This window comes from Balaenoptera borealis (assembly GCF_965194805.1).
Source record: "Balaenoptera borealis genome assembly, chromosome: 5".
NCBI classification, from domain to species: domain Eukaryota; kingdom Metazoa; phylum Chordata; class Mammalia; order Artiodactyla; family Balaenopteridae; genus Balaenoptera; species Balaenoptera borealis.
In genome coordinates, this window is record NC_138862.1 from 70,836,525 (window position 1) to 70,854,749 (window position 18,225).

Below are 18,225 nucleotides of genomic sequence, written 5' to 3' on the forward strand. Positions count from 1 at the left end.
CACAAAGTTAGGTAGCAGTACAGAAGCAGGCAAAAAAACACACCCCCTTCCTTCAGTGTGATGGGCACTAAGTTTTGCAGTCTTCCTCCATCTTGCAGAAGAGTGGTAAGGCCATTCAATGCTTAGTGAGAGTGAGTACAGATGAAGGCAGATTTAGCCTGTCTCCCCTGCAACTTCAATTATGCTGTGTAAACAGTGTTACGTTCCAATAGGAGGAACAATGGAATTTGCTTATAAAAACTGATTAAAGATAATCATTATTAAATGAAATAAAGATAATTAATAACTCTGAAATGTTTTTAGAACTTTCCTGATGCTACTTGTAAAGTTAGCACTGCTATGTATTATTGCTTACATACAGTACAACATCATATGCCTTCTAACATAAAGCAGTACTGTGATTTGTTTGTACATATTTACAGATTCTTAAAAACAAGCTGTAAAAACATTACATACTTTCAGACAATACAAATTAGCACATTGGTACTCACTTCAAAACAAATGGAATGCATAACATTAATAAACATCATAAAGGAAGACTCACATAAAAGTCCTTGATTGTCAAGACACGTTTATATATAAACTCTAACTGTGCAGAATTAAAGATTCAATCATAGGTACATCCTTATTTGATGAACCATATTTACAGCATGGTATTGCATAAAAAAATAAAATAATGTTTACAGGGTTTTACTTTTTTATCCATTGGATTAAAGAAAGCAACAAACACAACAAGAAATGTTTGTCTGCTTTAGTTTGTTTCCTACCAAAGTTTAAGTGAAAAAGGAAACATACGTTTTTTTATTTGCAGAATATAGCAAAAACAACTGGAAAATTATTTCCCTGAAATAAAGCAATTTGAAACGGAAAATGTTTAAATTAAATTGCAGAGTCAAAAAGTTTCTCATTGATTATAATAGTGCTTCTTCAAGTAAATATACTGTGAAAAAACGAGTTCTAGTTTAAAATGTTCTAAGTCTAAGAAATGTAGTTTTACAGTAATGCCTACTTTTAAGTTTCCCGGCTTTTTTTTTTTTTTTTAACAGCCCTTTAATAACCCAAATTAATAAAATGAAAGAAGTGGCAGAAGATCTAACCTAGCTGGCACTTTGCAAGTTTCTCTGGCCTGTGGAAATGAAAGCCTACCCTGAGCACAAGGCCTCTTTTGCCTCTCAAAACGAGAAAAATTACCCGACCATGGACAGTCCTCACTCAGCCAGAGGTAAAATTAGGATGGATTTCTATGGTATCAACTAGAAAATCTGCAAGTAGATCCAAAAAGTTTAAGAGCCACTTCAAATATTCTGAACCAAATGAAATATGTGTGCAATAAGTTTAAAAAAAAAAAAACACGCTTTTAGAAGATGTTCAAGAGATAGTACTTCATCTAATGTGATCTGTTTCCAATCTTCAAACATGAGAACAGGTCCTAAGAAAGCACACCTCACTCACACTGCCAAGTTTAAGGGTGTAAGAGTATGTTTTCATAGAACAATTTGCTCACCAAGAGAAATGAAAAAAAAAATTGCAAAAGGATATCCTCAATATTGATTTAAAGCAGCACAAAAGGCTACTTGCTTTCTCTATTAATGCCCAGATAGAAATTAAGTAACTTTCTGAACCAAAGTGGGGAAACCCAAACTGCTGAGATGTTTATCATATGATGATAATACAAGGTAACTCTGGTAGGCATGTAGAATTTCACAGTAAGAGAGCAATGACTATACTTAAAAAGTGGTAAGTCAGTAAATTATGCCAAAGTATCATTTATCTCAAAATATGCTTATAATGTGGTAGAAAAGTCTGCCATTATGTAGATGTAAAGAAATGTGGTGAACACAGGAATTCAACACCTGAACTGCTTGCATGACTGCCACTTTCAAAGGCCTTCCCTCCTTAGCTTACTGCTCAGCAGTAGAGCCACATTCTAAAAACTGTGCTGGTGATGTTAACACAAACAAAAACCCTTACTCTGTACCAAGTTCTCAACAGAACAGAAATTCTAACCAGGCTCAAAACAAAAACAAAAAACCAAAATAAATGCCTACCATCATCCAATAGTAGTATGAGAAAAACAAAAATGCCTATACCTAGGGAGAGCACAGTTCCATTGTTAACATCTTGCCTGAATGAAGCCTTCTTGAGGTTGTAATGTGCAACGCAAGACACACCATTCTTAAGAGTCAATAATGGCAGAACTTCAATATCTACTTCAAAGAAGTCTAAAATTCTTGAAAAATTTGGCAGCAAAGAAAGCTGTCAAATGGGAAAATATTTCAAGCAAAGTTTAATAACCAAAGTGTAGAGGAAACCCATATTAAACATAATTTATATTCCTTATCATAAAAACACCATATATTCAAAATAAATGCAAAAAATGTTAAGGGTAGGTATTTCTTTGTTCCCTTTCTTTATGAGAACAGTCTTGGGATAACATTAAATAAAAGAAAAAAATAATTTAAATGTATAACATTCTATACTGAAACAAAGACTGCAGATCTATAAGGCCAATACAAAAGTTAAAATGGAAATTAACAATAAAGTTGCATCTTCCAAGGGTTTTAATTTTAGATTATCACTGGTGCTATATCAGTACGTGTGCATTGTGACAAAGATGGTGGAAATTTAAAATAAAAAACCAAAAAGGTGGAAGAAATTAAACAGGATAATAAAATCAATATTACTAATGTTACTTTCCAAAAATTAAAACTGTCCAATGTGTAACTCAAACCATCATTCTTTAGAAAAGTATATATATAATATGTATATATATAAAAGCACTATTTATTGTACCATGCTGTATTATTTTAAGACAAAGAATTAAAAAAAAAAAACATTCGTGGATTAAGGATAAAGTCTGTAGTTTATTTAGATTTTGAAATGCAACAAAAAGTTTCCGATCACTCATCTAGCTGAAAAAGAAACTGTAGTTACTAGAATTAGTAAACACTCTTGGTTTGTAAAATTGTAATGAGCAGTGTTCATTAAAAAGTAACTCAAGATAAAATAAGCAATTAAAATGCCCATTTCTTTAGTTTCTCTGGATACTGTTTAATTATCCAATCTATCAAGATTCTAGAAAGAGAAGGATTAAACCAGGTTTTACAGTTCCAAAGATATCCAATTTCCTTTTATTGCCAAAAATTAAAATTTTCAATTATGAGATGATTATGACACAACCATATCAAACCTAAAAATCTAAATTTTTTTTTTTACTTTGAGAAATCAAAAATACCAAATAGATTCTAAGTGCTCTATGTTAACTGAAGTGTATATGTAAAGTAAAATACAATTAAGCTTTAAAATGTGGAATATACATTTTGTATAAGCATTATGTTCTTGGGAATGTAATCTACAGAATATCTTTTTACTAAAACTTCAAAACCTTGATACTTGCACATGAAAAATCATAAAAAATATCTAGGTACAACTGTACAAAGAAACTGACACCAATATGCATACTTCCATAGAGAAGTGAATGCTTCAACAGTTATGTATTTTGGTAAAAGTTTTGAAAGTATGCATATTTTTAAAGTAATTAGGCTTTTAAATAGTGGAGTCTTAGACTATCAGATTTTTATTACTTTTTTCTCAAAAAAAAAAATGTCAATATAATGCAAAATGAAAATCAAGGGTATATGGCATATCATTCTTTTTAAAAGGTGGTTTCCTTTCTTCCCCCTATAGGACACACTAATTTTTTTAAGCCATAATCTCTTGACATTTAAACTTTTAAGTTCACTCTGTCTATAAAGTATATTCAGATTCCCTGCTGAAGTGCCATGACTATGCTGAAAAACTTAGAAACAGTATGAGTAAATTTCACACAATTACTAATCTCCTAAAAATGTACAATATTATCAGTTAGGAAACAATTGTGCGAAAGTCTTTTTTTTCCTTTTAAACTTGGTGTAGGTGGAATAGCAAGTTTCTGATCTAAAACAAGTAATGCATTGCTTCTATAAAGGTGACAACATGTAAGGCAGTTCAAAGAATGCTGACTAACCAAACAAAATGCAGTTATTGGATTATCTTGCTATTCATATCAGCTTAACTTGTTTTAACGCATTGCTCTTAAATCTGTACAGCACTCCATTTTTCACAGAGTAACCCCACTCTTGATTAATCTGTTCTAAAGTGCCAGTATTATTTACACATTTTTTTTAGCCAAAAGTCTGGCCAGTTGTGGCATCAGGTGAGGATGTCATCCCAGCTCTATTATCATTTACATTCACCAAGGGAAATTCTGGAAATTCAGCACTTGTCCCTGGTCCCCGAAGGTTCACCTGTCCATTGGCAGTGCTAAACTGAGTAGCTATTCCAGCTCTGGATCCATGATATGGAGCACGGAAGGGTTGTTCAAAAGAGCTCATTTGGTAAGCTTGGTGGACAGGCTGAGCCTCAGCTTTCTTCTGAGAAGTCACTTGATCCAAAAAGTCCTGTGTTGATGTGGCAGAAGCATGGTTTGTCTCATCACCTGAAAAGGGAAATGAGTGCTGTGAATCACCAACTATTAGTCCAAAGTGGGACTTATCTGGAGTTGTTCTTAGTGGAGAATTCATTCCTGATCGAAAGCTATTGATGGGCATGGCTGCATAGACTTGCTTGTCTATGGAAGAGAATGCTGGCTGATTGGGAAGGGTCTGGTTATCGGTCACAAAGTTAAGGCTCGGGCTGTTCAAATAGGCATCATTTTGGCTAGTTCTGTCCAAAGCCTGCTGCAGAAACTTTGAGTATTCCTGCAACATGTTGGCTTTATCTGATGAGGATGCTTGGGAGCTTGATCCAACATTCTCCGACTGGGTAACCTCAGGTACTTCGGAAGAATTTATTGATATGCTAGAAGTCACCTCAGTGTCCGCAACACTGAATGATATCTCATGTTGTCCATTCGCTTTATGAGAATAATGATCCAACAGAGTCTGCAGTACCTCATCTGGAATAACATTTTTGTCATGATTACTCTTTATCTCCACATTCAGTGCCTGTGAATCTAATATGGATGCTGTGGTACTCTCATCAATGACACTTGCCACAGCTGCCTGTGTTACAGAAGGCTGAGAAGCTATGGTACCCACATTCAGCGCATACTCCCTACTATTGTTACTTGCTGCCTGAAGATATCGCTTCTTCTTCAAAAACTGCATGGCATCATCATAATTAGTGCTACTGTGCACAGGTTTACTAGGCCCCTCTTGCAAATTGTCAACCTGGTCAATGTCAGCATTGCCTTCTGAGTCCAGCAAAGCTTGTTTGTCCACAAGTTCAAAAGCATACTTTGAAACTTTGCTCTCTTCATATGTGGATAAAGGCGAAATTGTTTGATTTTGCTCCAACGGCTGTTTCAGACTTCTCTTACTATTAATTTTTTTGAGAACCAGCTTAGGTGGATGTATTTCTCCTGATGCATCTTCTAAATGCGATCCCCCAACTGAAGAATGCGGCATTTCAACAGCATACTCTGCTACCATATACTCATCTTTTACTTTAGTACTTGAAGAGTAAAGAGGCAAGTAATCATTTTTGTCTTTCTTCAGGTCAGATTTGTCCAAAGAACTCTCTTTGTCCATCCCAGATGATTTTTTCTCAGTTTTCTGCCTTTTCTTTTTTGGCAGTGAGTTATCTTTTGGTGATGTAGAAAAGCCAGAATCTTCCTCGGATGTCAGAAGGCCACCTTTGATGGCACATCTGTTTAGTTTTTTGTCATGATTTTCATGGCACATACGTTTATGTTTCAGTACACGATCTGTTCTGGAAAAATACTGTCGAATTCAAAGTTCAGAAGTGAGTTTTTTTGTTTTAGTTTGTATTTTGGTCAACCAAGAAAAGAAAAGAAAAAAACGGAATTAATATAAAGATAGATATAAGTATAATAATATGAGCAACTCCAAACTAATTTGCTGAGCCAACTGTATATTACAAATTGAATCAACAGCAGTTAGGAAGTTCTTCAAATAGTTTTAGTAGTAACATTTTCTAATTTAACTTATTAGAATTGTTTTATAATTTAATTTCAGATAGAAGAGTTTCAATGTCACTCATACCACAGTAAAGTGATTTTTTAAAAAAATTCAAACCACATCTTACCTGTAAACAGTATTCACACTGGTAGGGTTTTTCTCCACTATGAGTTCTCTTATGCCTTTCCATATGATATTTTTGAATGAATCTCATACCACATTCATCACAGCGAAATGGTTTTTCACCTAGCACATGATACAGAAAGTTTAAAACAAAACAAATACTGTAAAATAATGAATTACTTTACCACAAGAACCTCTAAATAAATGAACGTTGCCATACTTTGTTCTTTTTAAATGACAAAAGTCTCCCTTATACTAAACATATCTTCCAGTTTAATTTGTCAAGAATATCTTGCTTTGTAAAAATGAAAGAGATTGGTACACGCCATTGGAAAGAAAAGGTTGAAAGCAGGCATACTCAATTTCCCTTTTACTGTATGTGTACATAATATACTCCTTCCATAGAGACTGGTATTATTACCAGGACCTTAACAGTAATATGAACAGGGTTTCAGTAGAGTGGCTGATGTTTCTAATCCTTTTTTCAATCATACAAAAAGTATTCCAGAAAATTTTTTGAAAAAACAAAATGTTACCCATACATAGTCCAACACAATTCTTGGGTATACCTTTTTAATTCTTCATGTCTTTTCAAAGATATGTGTGGTTAAATGAAATCTGAATCCTAGGAAAATATTTTTTAAATCTAATTTATTAAAACATAAGAAGAGGGCTTCCCTGGTGGCGCAGTGGTTGAGAATCTGCCTGCCAATGCAGGGGACACGGGTTCGAGCCCTGGTCTGGGAAGATCCCACATGCTGCGGAGCAACTGGGCCCGTGAGCCACAACTACTGAGCCTGTGCATCTGGAGCCTGTGCTCCGCAACAAGAGAGGCCGCGATAGTGAGTGGACCGCGCACCGCGATGAAGAGTGGCCCCCGCTTGCCGCAGCTAGAGAAAGCCCTCGCACAGAAACGAAGACCCAACACAGCCATAAAAATATATATATAAATAAATTAATTAATTAAAAAAAAAAAGAATGGGGCCTCCTAAAGATACCCATTTAAAAATAAATAAATAAATAAAATAAAACATAAGAAGAGTTTAAATTAGAGACTAAGTTTTAAAAGTAAGGTTTGTTTATACTGATTCTCTTTTCCTCAACTCAAACCAGCGTTTCTCATGTCCTTTCGGGAGCGAATTAAATTGAGGGCTGTTAACTGGGCACACGACCCCCACAACACCCCCAGTTTTTTTTTTTTTAAATCACATAAGGACTTCTCAGCTTTAATGAACCATTAATAAGAAGATCTAAAATAGCTTTTACTGATAAAGCCACAGCCTAAGTAAATAGAAGGATGTGACAAGAAGTTATCTTAAATAATGCTTGTTTGGGAAACCACTGTTTCTACCTTTCATACAGTCAACAAAACTTTACTGAATACTTCTCCTCTACCCATAAAAGTATAAGACATGTTACTTGTCCTCAAAGAGTTTATGACATAATTGGGAAAACAAGAAAGAAACAACTAACAGAACTATATCCAGCTCTGGTTTACCTTTATAACTTTATAACCCACTAGTTATCTTCTTAACATTTTCCTCCAGCCAAATCGAAGAACCTACCATCTCATGCTTTCCTACTTCTGCCTTGATTCACGCAGCTCCCTCAGTCCACCTCTGTGTGTTCTGGTACTACACTCCCCTCAAGGCCCAACCCATCTCCTCTGGGATACTTTGCCCTATTCCCCTAGAGGAAAGGCATCTTTATCTTCTTTAACTTTCCACAGAACTTCAGCTGTACCTCTCCAATGGCACTCATTACTTTCATTCCAATAATTATTTTGTACAACTCTATTCTTTTAACTAAATTACATTTCTTTAGGTCAGAATCTGGACCTAAATTATCTTTATGTAGCTCAAAATACTTTGGGCAACTTTTAAGGGCCACATGAATGGCATAAAGGATTATTACAGTGGATTATAATTGGAAAAAATGTTATTATGAGCTGGTATGATTTGGGAAAGCTTCTTGTGTTAGAATCTAAGCTGAGTAGCCCTTTAAGGGATTGTGTGTATGAGATTAAAGCCAAGGAAAGAAAATTTAGTGAGGAATAACAGAGCAACTAAGGGTTTAGATACTATAAAATATACTGGAGAACTGGTACCTAAAAAGACAATTTAATTTGGCAACAAATAAATTATTTGAAACTTTCAAGAACTGCAACTTCTGTAACTGCTATGGAGTTATCAAATTTTAGGGCCGAAGGGACTTTGAAATGGCTTCAAACTGTGCTCTTGGGGGCTCCACAGAGGCCCCCAAAGGATCATCCTGGTGTGGCAAATGGCTCTAAGGTTGCCACCCAAAATTCAGGACAGAACAGCTCCCCTTCTGTACACAGGGAATCTGAGTAAGGACTCCAGGGTTCAAAGGCTAGAATGGAGACCTAACACAACTAATCTCGACCAATTTACTTATTTTTACAAAAAAGAAAGTCCAGAAAAATTAAGATACTTGTCCAAGGGGTTAGTAAGTGGATAACTAATGAAGCAACAAAAGCTGGAAGAGAAGACCACTTATTTCGGAAGTTCGAAAGTGAAAGAAATGAGAAAAAGGAGGTGAGAAGTAATAGGAGGCAATCCATTCGAGACTAAGAATTGGTAAGGGTGGGAAACTGAACTAAAATGGAATATTATGGTGAATAATCAAAATAACAAGATCCCAGAAGAACTAGGATGAAAAGGGAAGGAGAGTACAAGTATTATTTTATAAAGAAGTTTAAGAATAGGTGCATATTTTGAAATAAAGACTGTGTATGATAGAGCTCATTAAGATCAGAAGTTAAAGTCATTCTTCAAAAGTTAGAGAGGATAAAAGAGAAAATTAGTGAACTTTTTAGAATTCAATTAATTCTACATGATATTCATGAACTGGAAGACTTTAATGTTAAAAATGATAATATACTCCGCATTGGTCAAAGCAGAAGCTGACAACCTGATCCTAAAATTCATATGGAAATGCAAGGGATCCGTAACAGCTAAAGCAATCTTGAAAAAGAAGAACTAAGTAGGAAGACTCAGACTTCCCAACTTCAAAACTTACAATCAAGCTACAGTAGTAAGATAGTGTGGTAATGGCATAAGGATAGACATACATATCGAGTAATAGAATTGAGAGTCTAGAAACAAACCTTTACATTTATAGTCGACTGACTTCAGTGGGGAAAAAACAGTCTTTTCAACAATGACACTGGGACAATTTGATACCCATGTGCAAAAGAATGGGGTTGGACCCCAACCTCACACTGTATACAAAAATTAACTCAAAATGGATCATAGGCCTAAATGTGGGAACTAAAACCGTAAAACTCTTGGAAGAAAATATAGGAATACATCTTGACTTTGGATTAGGCAATGATTTCTTAGATACAACACCAAAAGCACAAGCAAACAAACAAAAAATAAATAAAATATACCTCATCAAAATTAAAAACTTTTGTGCTTCAAAGGACACTATCAAGAAAGTAAAAAGACAAAATGCTGTAGTAGCTGCTGTGGGAAATAGTTTGGCAATTCCTCAAAATGTTAAACTTAGAATTACCATACAAGCCAACTGTTCTACTCCTAGGTATATACCCTAAAGATCTGCAAACAGGGATTCACTCAGAGACTTGTATACCAATGCTCACAGCAGCATTATTCACAACAACCAATATATGGAAGCAACCCAAGTGTTGACTGGATAAACAACATGTGATATACACAGACAATGGAATATTTTTCAGCCATAAAAAGGAATGAAATTCTGATACATGATACAACATGGATGAACCCTGAATAAATTATGCTAAGTGAAAGAAACCAGGCACAAAAAGGGCAAATACTTCGTGATTCCATTTATATGAAATACCTAGAGTAGGCAAATTCACAGGGATAGAAAGTAGAATAAAGGTTACCAGGGACTGGCAGAGGAAGGAAAGGGGAGTTACTGCTTAATGGCTACAGGTTTTTGTTTGTGTACAATTTTGTTACACAATGTTATAAATGTACTTCACTACACTACATTGTATGCTTGAAAATGATTAAATGATAAACTTCAAGTTACGGTGTTTTTTTAAAAAAAGGTGAAAAGGCAATCCATGGAATGGGAAAAAATATTTGCAGATCATATGTCTGATAAGGGATGTATATCCAGTATGTTAAAAAAAACTCTTACAACTCAACAATAAAAAGACAAACTAATTTAATAACAGGTAATGGATCTGAATGAACATTTCTGCAAAGAATATATACAAATAGCCAATAAGTACATGAAAAGATGCTCAACATCACTACTCATTAGGGAAATGCAAATCAGTATCACGAGATACCACTTCACACCCAATAGGACAGTTAAAACAGAAAGGACAGTAACAAGGGTGAGCATGGACGCAGAGAAACTGGAACCCTCATACTTGGATGGTAGGACTGTAAAGCGGTACAGCTGCTTCGGAAAACAATTTTGCAGATCCTTAAAATGCTAAACATAAGAGTTACCATATGACTTGGCAATTCCACTCCAAAGCATATACCCAAGAGTACTGAAAACATTATTTCCACACAAAAACAAATATGCCTAACAGCATTATTCATAATAGCCAAAAAGTAAAAACAACCCAAATGTCCCTGAACTAATGAATGAAATATGGTATATTCATAAATGGAATATTATTTAGCTATAAAAAGTAATAGAAGTACATGCTACAACATGAATGAACCTTTAAAACATTATGCTAAGTGAAAGGAACTAGACAAAAAAGACCACCTACTGTATGATTCCATTCATAAGAAATGTCCAGAACAGGGAAATCCATAGAGACAGAAAGGAGAGTAAAGATTGCCTAGTGTTGGGAGGAAGGGGTACGGGATTTTAGAATGGTGAAAGTTATTCTAAAAATTAGACTGTGGTGACAGCTGTGCAACTCTGTGAATATACCATAAACTACTGAATTGTACACTTTAAGGGGGTGGATTTTTTGATATTGTCAATTATATCTCGATAAAGTTGCAACTTTAATACTGCATGATAACACAACTGACACCATGCAAAGTGAATGAGAAATGATTTCTTCCCACAAGGAGCTAGCAATTAAATTTAAAATAAATTAAATGGGGCTTCCCTGGTGACGCAGTGGTTAAGAATCTGCCTGCCGATGCAGGGGACACGGGTTCGAGCCCTGGTCTGGGAAGATCCCACATGCCGCGGAGCAACTAAGCCCGCGAGCCACAACGACTGAGCCTGCGCATCTGGAGCCTGTGCTCCTCAACGGGAGAGGCCGCGGCAGTGAGAGGCCCGCGCACCGCGATGAAGAGTGGCCCCCACTCGCCGCAGCTGGAGAAAGCCCTCGCACAGAAACGAAGACCCAACACAGACAAAAATAAATATAAATAAAAAGGAGACTGATATTTAAAATAAATAAATAAAAAATAATAAATTAATTAATTAAATGGAGAAAAATCGTGCTTAAATTATTTGCTACATATTAGAAGGTCAAGAATTAAAAGCTTATTTAACCAGAAGCAACATTAAGAAATTTACTTTAACAAACATTAATGCCTTGGGCTTCCGTGGTGGCGCAGTGGTTGAGAATCTGCCTGCCAATACAGGGGACACGGGTTCGAGCCCTGGTCCGGGAAGATCCCACATGCCGCGGAGCAACTGGGCCCGTGAGCCACAATTACTGAGCCTGCGCGTCTGGACCCTGTGCTCCACAACAAGAGAGGCCGCGACAGTGAGAGCCTCGCGCACTGCGATGAAGAGTGGCCCCCGCTTGCCGCAACTAGAGAAAGCCCTCGCACAGAAACGAAGACCCAACACAGCCAAAATAAATAAATAAATAAATAATTTAAAACAAACAAACAAACAAACATTAATGCCTTAAAAGCAGTTTGTAAAAATGTTCCTTTGTTGCTTAAAACAAAACACTTTCATGGCCCCCTAAATAGAACAATTATGACGGCTAAGTCAGACAGAAATGAATGTAAACACAAATTCATCTTCCGTAGTCATTTATTTTTTGATCACCCACTTCTGCTATCCTTATTTCTAATCCTTTGTCTTTTGTTCTGCTTTAGAATTTATTTCCCTTTTTTACTCTACCATCTTTCTTTGCATGTTGTTCTCCCTCTCCCATTTTTTCCCCTTCTTCTCTCTCTCCCTTTTTAACTAGCCATTCCAGAATAAAACTTTTTAAGTTTTGCCATTTAAGGATCCTTGTTTGTTTATGGATTAGATCACATACTTAAATGATTCCCCCCCAAAAATCAAAACAACATAGAGAAGTATACAGGAAAAAGTCTTCCTCTTATCTTTGCCCCTCCATAGGTAACTACATTCATTTGTTTGGGTCTGTTTCTTTCCAGAGTTTCTTGACACAGGCATAAGCAAAAATAAGTACATATTCTTTTTGTAATTTTTCCCTCTTTCTTACATGAAGATAGCGTATTTTATTGTGTTCTGCATCTTTTTTTAAAATTCAGTAATTTGGAGATCTTATCAGTAGAAAAAGAGCTAGCTCATTTGTTCTGACAGCTGATACCGTTCACTGATGGATAGACATACAATTTATTTAACCAATCCCCTATTATTTCCAAACATTTCCTGTTATAAATAGTGCTGTAATAGATACCCTGTCAATACAAAATTTGCAGGTACATCTGTAGGATAAATTCTCAAAAACAGAATTCCCGGTCAAATAATAAATATATTTGTGATTTTGAAATACACTGCCAAAATTGGTCTCCACAGGAGATATTAATATGTACCCCGCCAGCCATGTATGAGTGACTGTTTCCCTATAACCTCGCCATATACTACTATGTTGTTAAACTTCCTGATGACTACAAATCTAATATGTGAAAAAACAATATTTCAGTATGATGTTGACCATCTTACATGTCATTTTCTAAGAACTGTCTGCACCTATCTTTCACCTTTTTTTTTTTTTTAACCAGGTTGCTGATCTTTTTCTTGATGATTTATAAGAGCTTTATTAAAGAGACTGGTCATTTGTCTGTATGAGTTCCAGTTTTGTTTTGTTTTTTTTAAATAGTGGGGGTGGAGTTGTTTGGCTACTAGGGGTTTAAATTTTTACATAGATGAATTTATCAATCATTTATTTTACGGATATTAAATTTTGAGTGTTATTTAGAAAGAACATTCCTGTTCCAATCTGTCCATATTTTTAATGACACGTATGTAGTTTCATCTTTTACATTAAATCACATACATTTGAAGTTCATCCTGAGGTAGAATGTGATGGATAAAACTCTGTCTTTCCAGATGGCTATCCAGTTTTTCCAGCATCATTTACTGCAAGGTTCATCTTTTCTTGATCACATTTTTTATCACAATCATACACTAATAAGTTCCATGGGTCTATTTCTAGACCTTCTATTCTGTTCTATGGGACTATTCATAAGCCAGAACCAACAAGTTTTAGTTATTAAGACTTTATAATATACTTCATCATTTGGTAGGACTAATCCCCCTCACTGTTCTTCTTTTGTTTTTCTCTGGTTTGTCTACTTTCCAAATAATTTCTGAATTAGCTTGTCTAATATCTGTGGTGGGGGGAAGGGAGAGTTGCCTGAAATGTTTATGTTAACTTATGGAAAATTGATACACTTTATGTGCTTTATGATGTTAACTCTTCTCACTGAAAAAAGTGGGGGTGGGGTTGTTTTGTTTTGTGTCCTCAGTAGTGTTTTCATAATTTCCTAATATGGAATTTTCCACATTTCTTGTTGCTGATATTATAAAAAGGGTGTTTACTTCCATTAAATCTTCTACTCTGTGTGTGTACACATACAAAGTATATGGTTTTCTGCAATTTTAATGAATTTGCTGGTTTTTAGCCATTTTCAGTTGACTCTCACGGGTTTTCCAAGTTTACAATAATACAGTTATTTTTAACCTATAATAGTTTTCCTACTTTTGCTGGCTACTATTCTCAAATATTATGTTAAAAGTAACGGTGATAACGTGCTCTGTATCTTGTTCCCAACTTTGGTACTTTGGTATGTCTCTTGAATGGAAATGAAAATAAAAGTTGATATATATTTCCTTAAGAAACATAAAAACACTTAAGTGAAATTTCTTTAGGAGAAAATCCCGTTATTGTTTTTCCCCTTAAGGACCAGAGCCCCTCTACTGGAAAAGGAAGACAATCTATACAGCACTTGAGTGATTTTAAGATGAACAGGAAAGGCTTACATGAAAAATACCAAGGATTTTGTAAATACTGTTTACAATTTAGGAAAGCAATAACATGGTGAAGAAGAAACAATTTCAAGGTGTTCCACTAATGATAATTTTCCAATACCCAAGGAGCCTGGAGTTTCAATTCTAATGGTTATCAATGAGACCACACTTTTCCCCCACTGCAGTGTTTCTCCCTGGTAACTCTGACATTGCACACACTGAGTTGTTTACAGGTAAGAATTCTTACTTAAAATGTGAGTAATTATTAGGGCAAGTTATATAGAAGAAACTGATAAGGACATAAGCTTTATGCATAAACTAGCTCACTATGACTTGATACATCAATCTCATTTTTGGTAGTTTCAACTAATCCTCTTCTTCCTTTTCAACCATTCTAACCTGGCTTCTGCATTTACTTCATCAAAACGGTTCTTGTAAATCACCTCCAGGTTACCAAATACAACCAAATGTTTTCAGTTATCTTAGACCTCTCAATAGCATTCAGCTTAGGTGATCCCTTTCTTTTTCCTTGAATTCACTTTTCCCTTGACTTCTATGACATTCATACTCTTTCAACCTGACTGCTCCTTCTCAATACTCTTTCCAGCTCACTCTCCTCCCTCCAACCATGAAATATTTTAGTTCTTCATGGCTTCCTCCTAAGCTCCCTGCTTTTCTCCTTCTATATTCTTTTCTTTGGCAAAAAGGGAAACACCTATTTCCATAGCTTTAATTACTCTCTAATCTGAGCCCCAGACCACACATCCAAACTGCCTACTGAACATAACTACTTCCATGACACTTAGGGATCTCTAATACTTCATATCCCACACTAAACTTGTGATCTTCAACCCACAGCTTAGTCCTTATCCAGATTCCCTCTTTGTATGAATGGCATCTAGTTTTGCAAGCCAGAGGCCTGCACAGCTTTTCTATATACCCGTCTCCATATTCAACTGGTTAACATGTTACTGACCTACTGATTCTACCCACTAAATACCTGTCAAATCTGCCCACTTCTTTCCACTTTCCACTGTCATCACCCAAGTTCAAGATACTATCATCCCCTGACCTGGACTACTATTTAATATCTTCCTAACAGTAGTCTCTATGGGATTCACTCTCATCTCTTCCTAATTCTACATCAAAGCGAGATTTTGTTAACATTAAGTATATCTGATCATGTTGAAAGCCTACTGTTCCTAGGATTAACACACACACACACACTCCCTCCCTCTCTCTCTCTCTCTCTGGGTCCACTACCATCTGGCCCCTACCTTTTTATCTCATATCTGATCTTTCTTCACAACCCTCCCCTTCACTTTCTGAGCTCTAGTCAAAGTGGTCTTTCAATTCCCGGTACTGTCATGCTTTTTCTCCTCCCCAGGATCATTTTCTCCTATAACTCCTCCCCAAAACCAATTCTTTGTCATGATAGTGGATCTAAAGTGCTTTACACTCAAGAAATGGTATCTACTGTTCTTAGTAATCAGAATGAAAGTGGCAATTATTTTAATAATGAAGTCTTCATAAAATCTAGGTCAAAATATTTATATTATTTAGATATTATGACATCTAATATAATAATATATAATAAAATACTATAATATTTAGGTATTATGGTATCTGTGACAATGTTCACATGGCCTAGTAAAACATACTTGATAATAGAAGGGATTTTCTATCTTTAATAAGTCATAAAAAAGGAAGATCAGACAAAATTCACAAGTATAATAAATACTACACTAACCAAAAAAGATCATTCATTATTATGAAAAGCACTATAAGTACTTAAGAGTACAGGTTTTCGAGCCAGACTAGCCAGGTTATAGTGCTGGTCTCAGCATTTCTTAACTGTGAGACACTGAGGATGTTATTTAAACTCTTAAGACTTGATATTCTCATCCATAAAGTGAAAATATTAATAAAACATATATCAGAACCAAATGTTAAATGAGATAACGTGTGTGAGCAACCTGTCTTTGCTTAAGAAAAAGCCTAGCACATTTTAATAGCTCAATAAATATTAGCTATTAAAAATACAAATTAAGAGGTTGATGGTAAATGATTATCATTATATTAACATATTGATTACAGTTAAAACCCAGTGACTGGGCTATATATCCCAAATGAAAATATCCTTAAGCTAGACAATTAATTCAGAAAGACGGGAAACAAGGAGGATTACTGAAATAATTACATGGAAACATAATCACACACCCAGTAATTTGCTTAAAACTTTAGAGCATATAAGAAATAAGGTCACTTACTGCATGATTAAATTTATCTAACATCCTCAAAATGGCATAATTATAAAGATGGAAAACACATTAGTGTTTGTCAGGGGTTACTCATGGAGGAGAGGGAGTAGGGGAAGTAAGGTGTGACCATAAATAGGTAGTACAAGGAAACTTTCTGTAATAAAATGAAGGTACGGTAAAATTTTAAAAATAAACAAACTAAAAAGAATATCTTTGGTATATAGGAGGTTAGAAAGTTCATTTATCAGTCTAAGAAGAACCCATATACTATACAGGAAGCTATATTTTATAGGAAATCATCTGAGCCTAAACCACAACCTATGAAGTACAAATTAGGTTATTAAATAAAAACTGTGAAGTTGCCACAGTATCATGAAGACATGTCAGTTAAATAAAACTGGCAAAAACCCAAAAGGCCTTAAGTTAATTAATGAAAGTAGTAATTTTTCTGGGTAGCAAATTTTTTAAACCCCACTTTTCTATAAGTATAGAGTGGTTTTCTTTCCTTAGCATGGAGGTCAGGGAGAAACTTCAATGCCTGCATTTTAAACTTCAGAAACTCTGGCAAAGTAAGACACTGGGATCATCACCTCCCCCCACAAAAGAAAATGAAGAAAGAGTTCTTTCATTTTTTTTCTGGGCTTCTTTTCTTTTCTTCTTTTTCTTTTCTTTGAGCTGTGAAATTATACATTTACAGTGTAATCTTTTTAAGTGGTCTGGTTTCCTTAGGATGAAACAGCAAATAACAAGTGGGAAACTATTTCTTGGACCCCACAGATGAGGTTTTGGACCCCTGCTTTGAGACAGACAACACTGAAAATGATCAATTACCTCTAGTAAGAGCAGCATCCCAGACTCTGTTCAAATTTTTAAAGATGTGAAAGTTGGCCTAGGACTCATTTGAAGAAAACGAAACAAAACAAACAAAAACCAAAAAAACAACACTGCCCTAATTCTGAAAATAAGTGAACTTCATTAAATTATGGCAATTTCCACATTTCATTTTTCTGTCAGCCTATACACAACTGGTGCTAACATCTAAGCATATTAACCCTAAGTAACTGATGTCCCAATGACAGCACCTAGGCATACAAGACAAAGTAATAAATTAATGGTAAACACCATCTAAATGTGGCATAACTATTTTCTATCTATTTAAAAAACTAATTCAGAATATCACACAAGTCTATCTTCCACAGATGTGGTTTTAAAATGTTTTTAAAATTAGTAAAATGGCTGGATAGATGGGTGTCAGTATATCCCCACCAAAAAGAAATTTAAGTTAGAATCTCAAAATGTAAATAGATTTAAAATAGCAGTGAGCTAAGTTAACATTATCCTGACTTGTAGACATTTTAAATTAGTCCATCTGTTTTTGAACTTTATATATAAACCCCCAATTTCCAGCTACCTCTTGAAAAAAACTGCTGTAGAACAAAAGTTCAGCAGTTAAGACTACATTAAGCACAAAAGGGGGTTAACCAAATCAATAGACTCTATATTAAATCCCTTATATTGCATCCTGTAAAAGAAAAGAACTCATCATCAGCTTGTCTTCATAAAAGACTGGACAAATGCATATCAGCTTTCATCCTTTTTTTTTTCCTTAAATTAAATAGGATATTAAAGGGTGAAGGACCGTTCTCTCAAAAACATACTCTGTTCAACAATAAAATCCTTCTCCTAACCAGAGCTAACTA

General features: G+C 35.1%; 1 protein-coding gene across 8 annotated transcripts in view; it reads right to left on the reverse strand.

The window, feature by feature from the left end:
- Positions 1 to 1,025: 1,025 nt before the first annotated feature.
- Positions 1,026 to 18,225, reverse strand: part of ZNF148 (zinc finger protein 148) — a 127,850-nt gene continuing 110,650 nt past the window's right edge. For all 8 annotated transcript variants that reach the window (XM_082392321.1, XM_082392320.1, XM_082392326.1 and 5 more), the window contains 2 exons: positions 6,088 to 6,206; positions 1,026 to 5,762 (listed from right to left, as the gene is read on the reverse strand). In XM_082392321.1, coding sequence (XP_082248447.1) covers positions 4,164 to 5,762; positions 6,088 to 6,206 — 1,718 coding nt within the window. In that variant the 3' untranslated portion in view covers positions 1,026 to 4,163. The remainder of the gene's footprint in view (positions 5,763 to 6,087; positions 6,207 to 18,225) is intronic.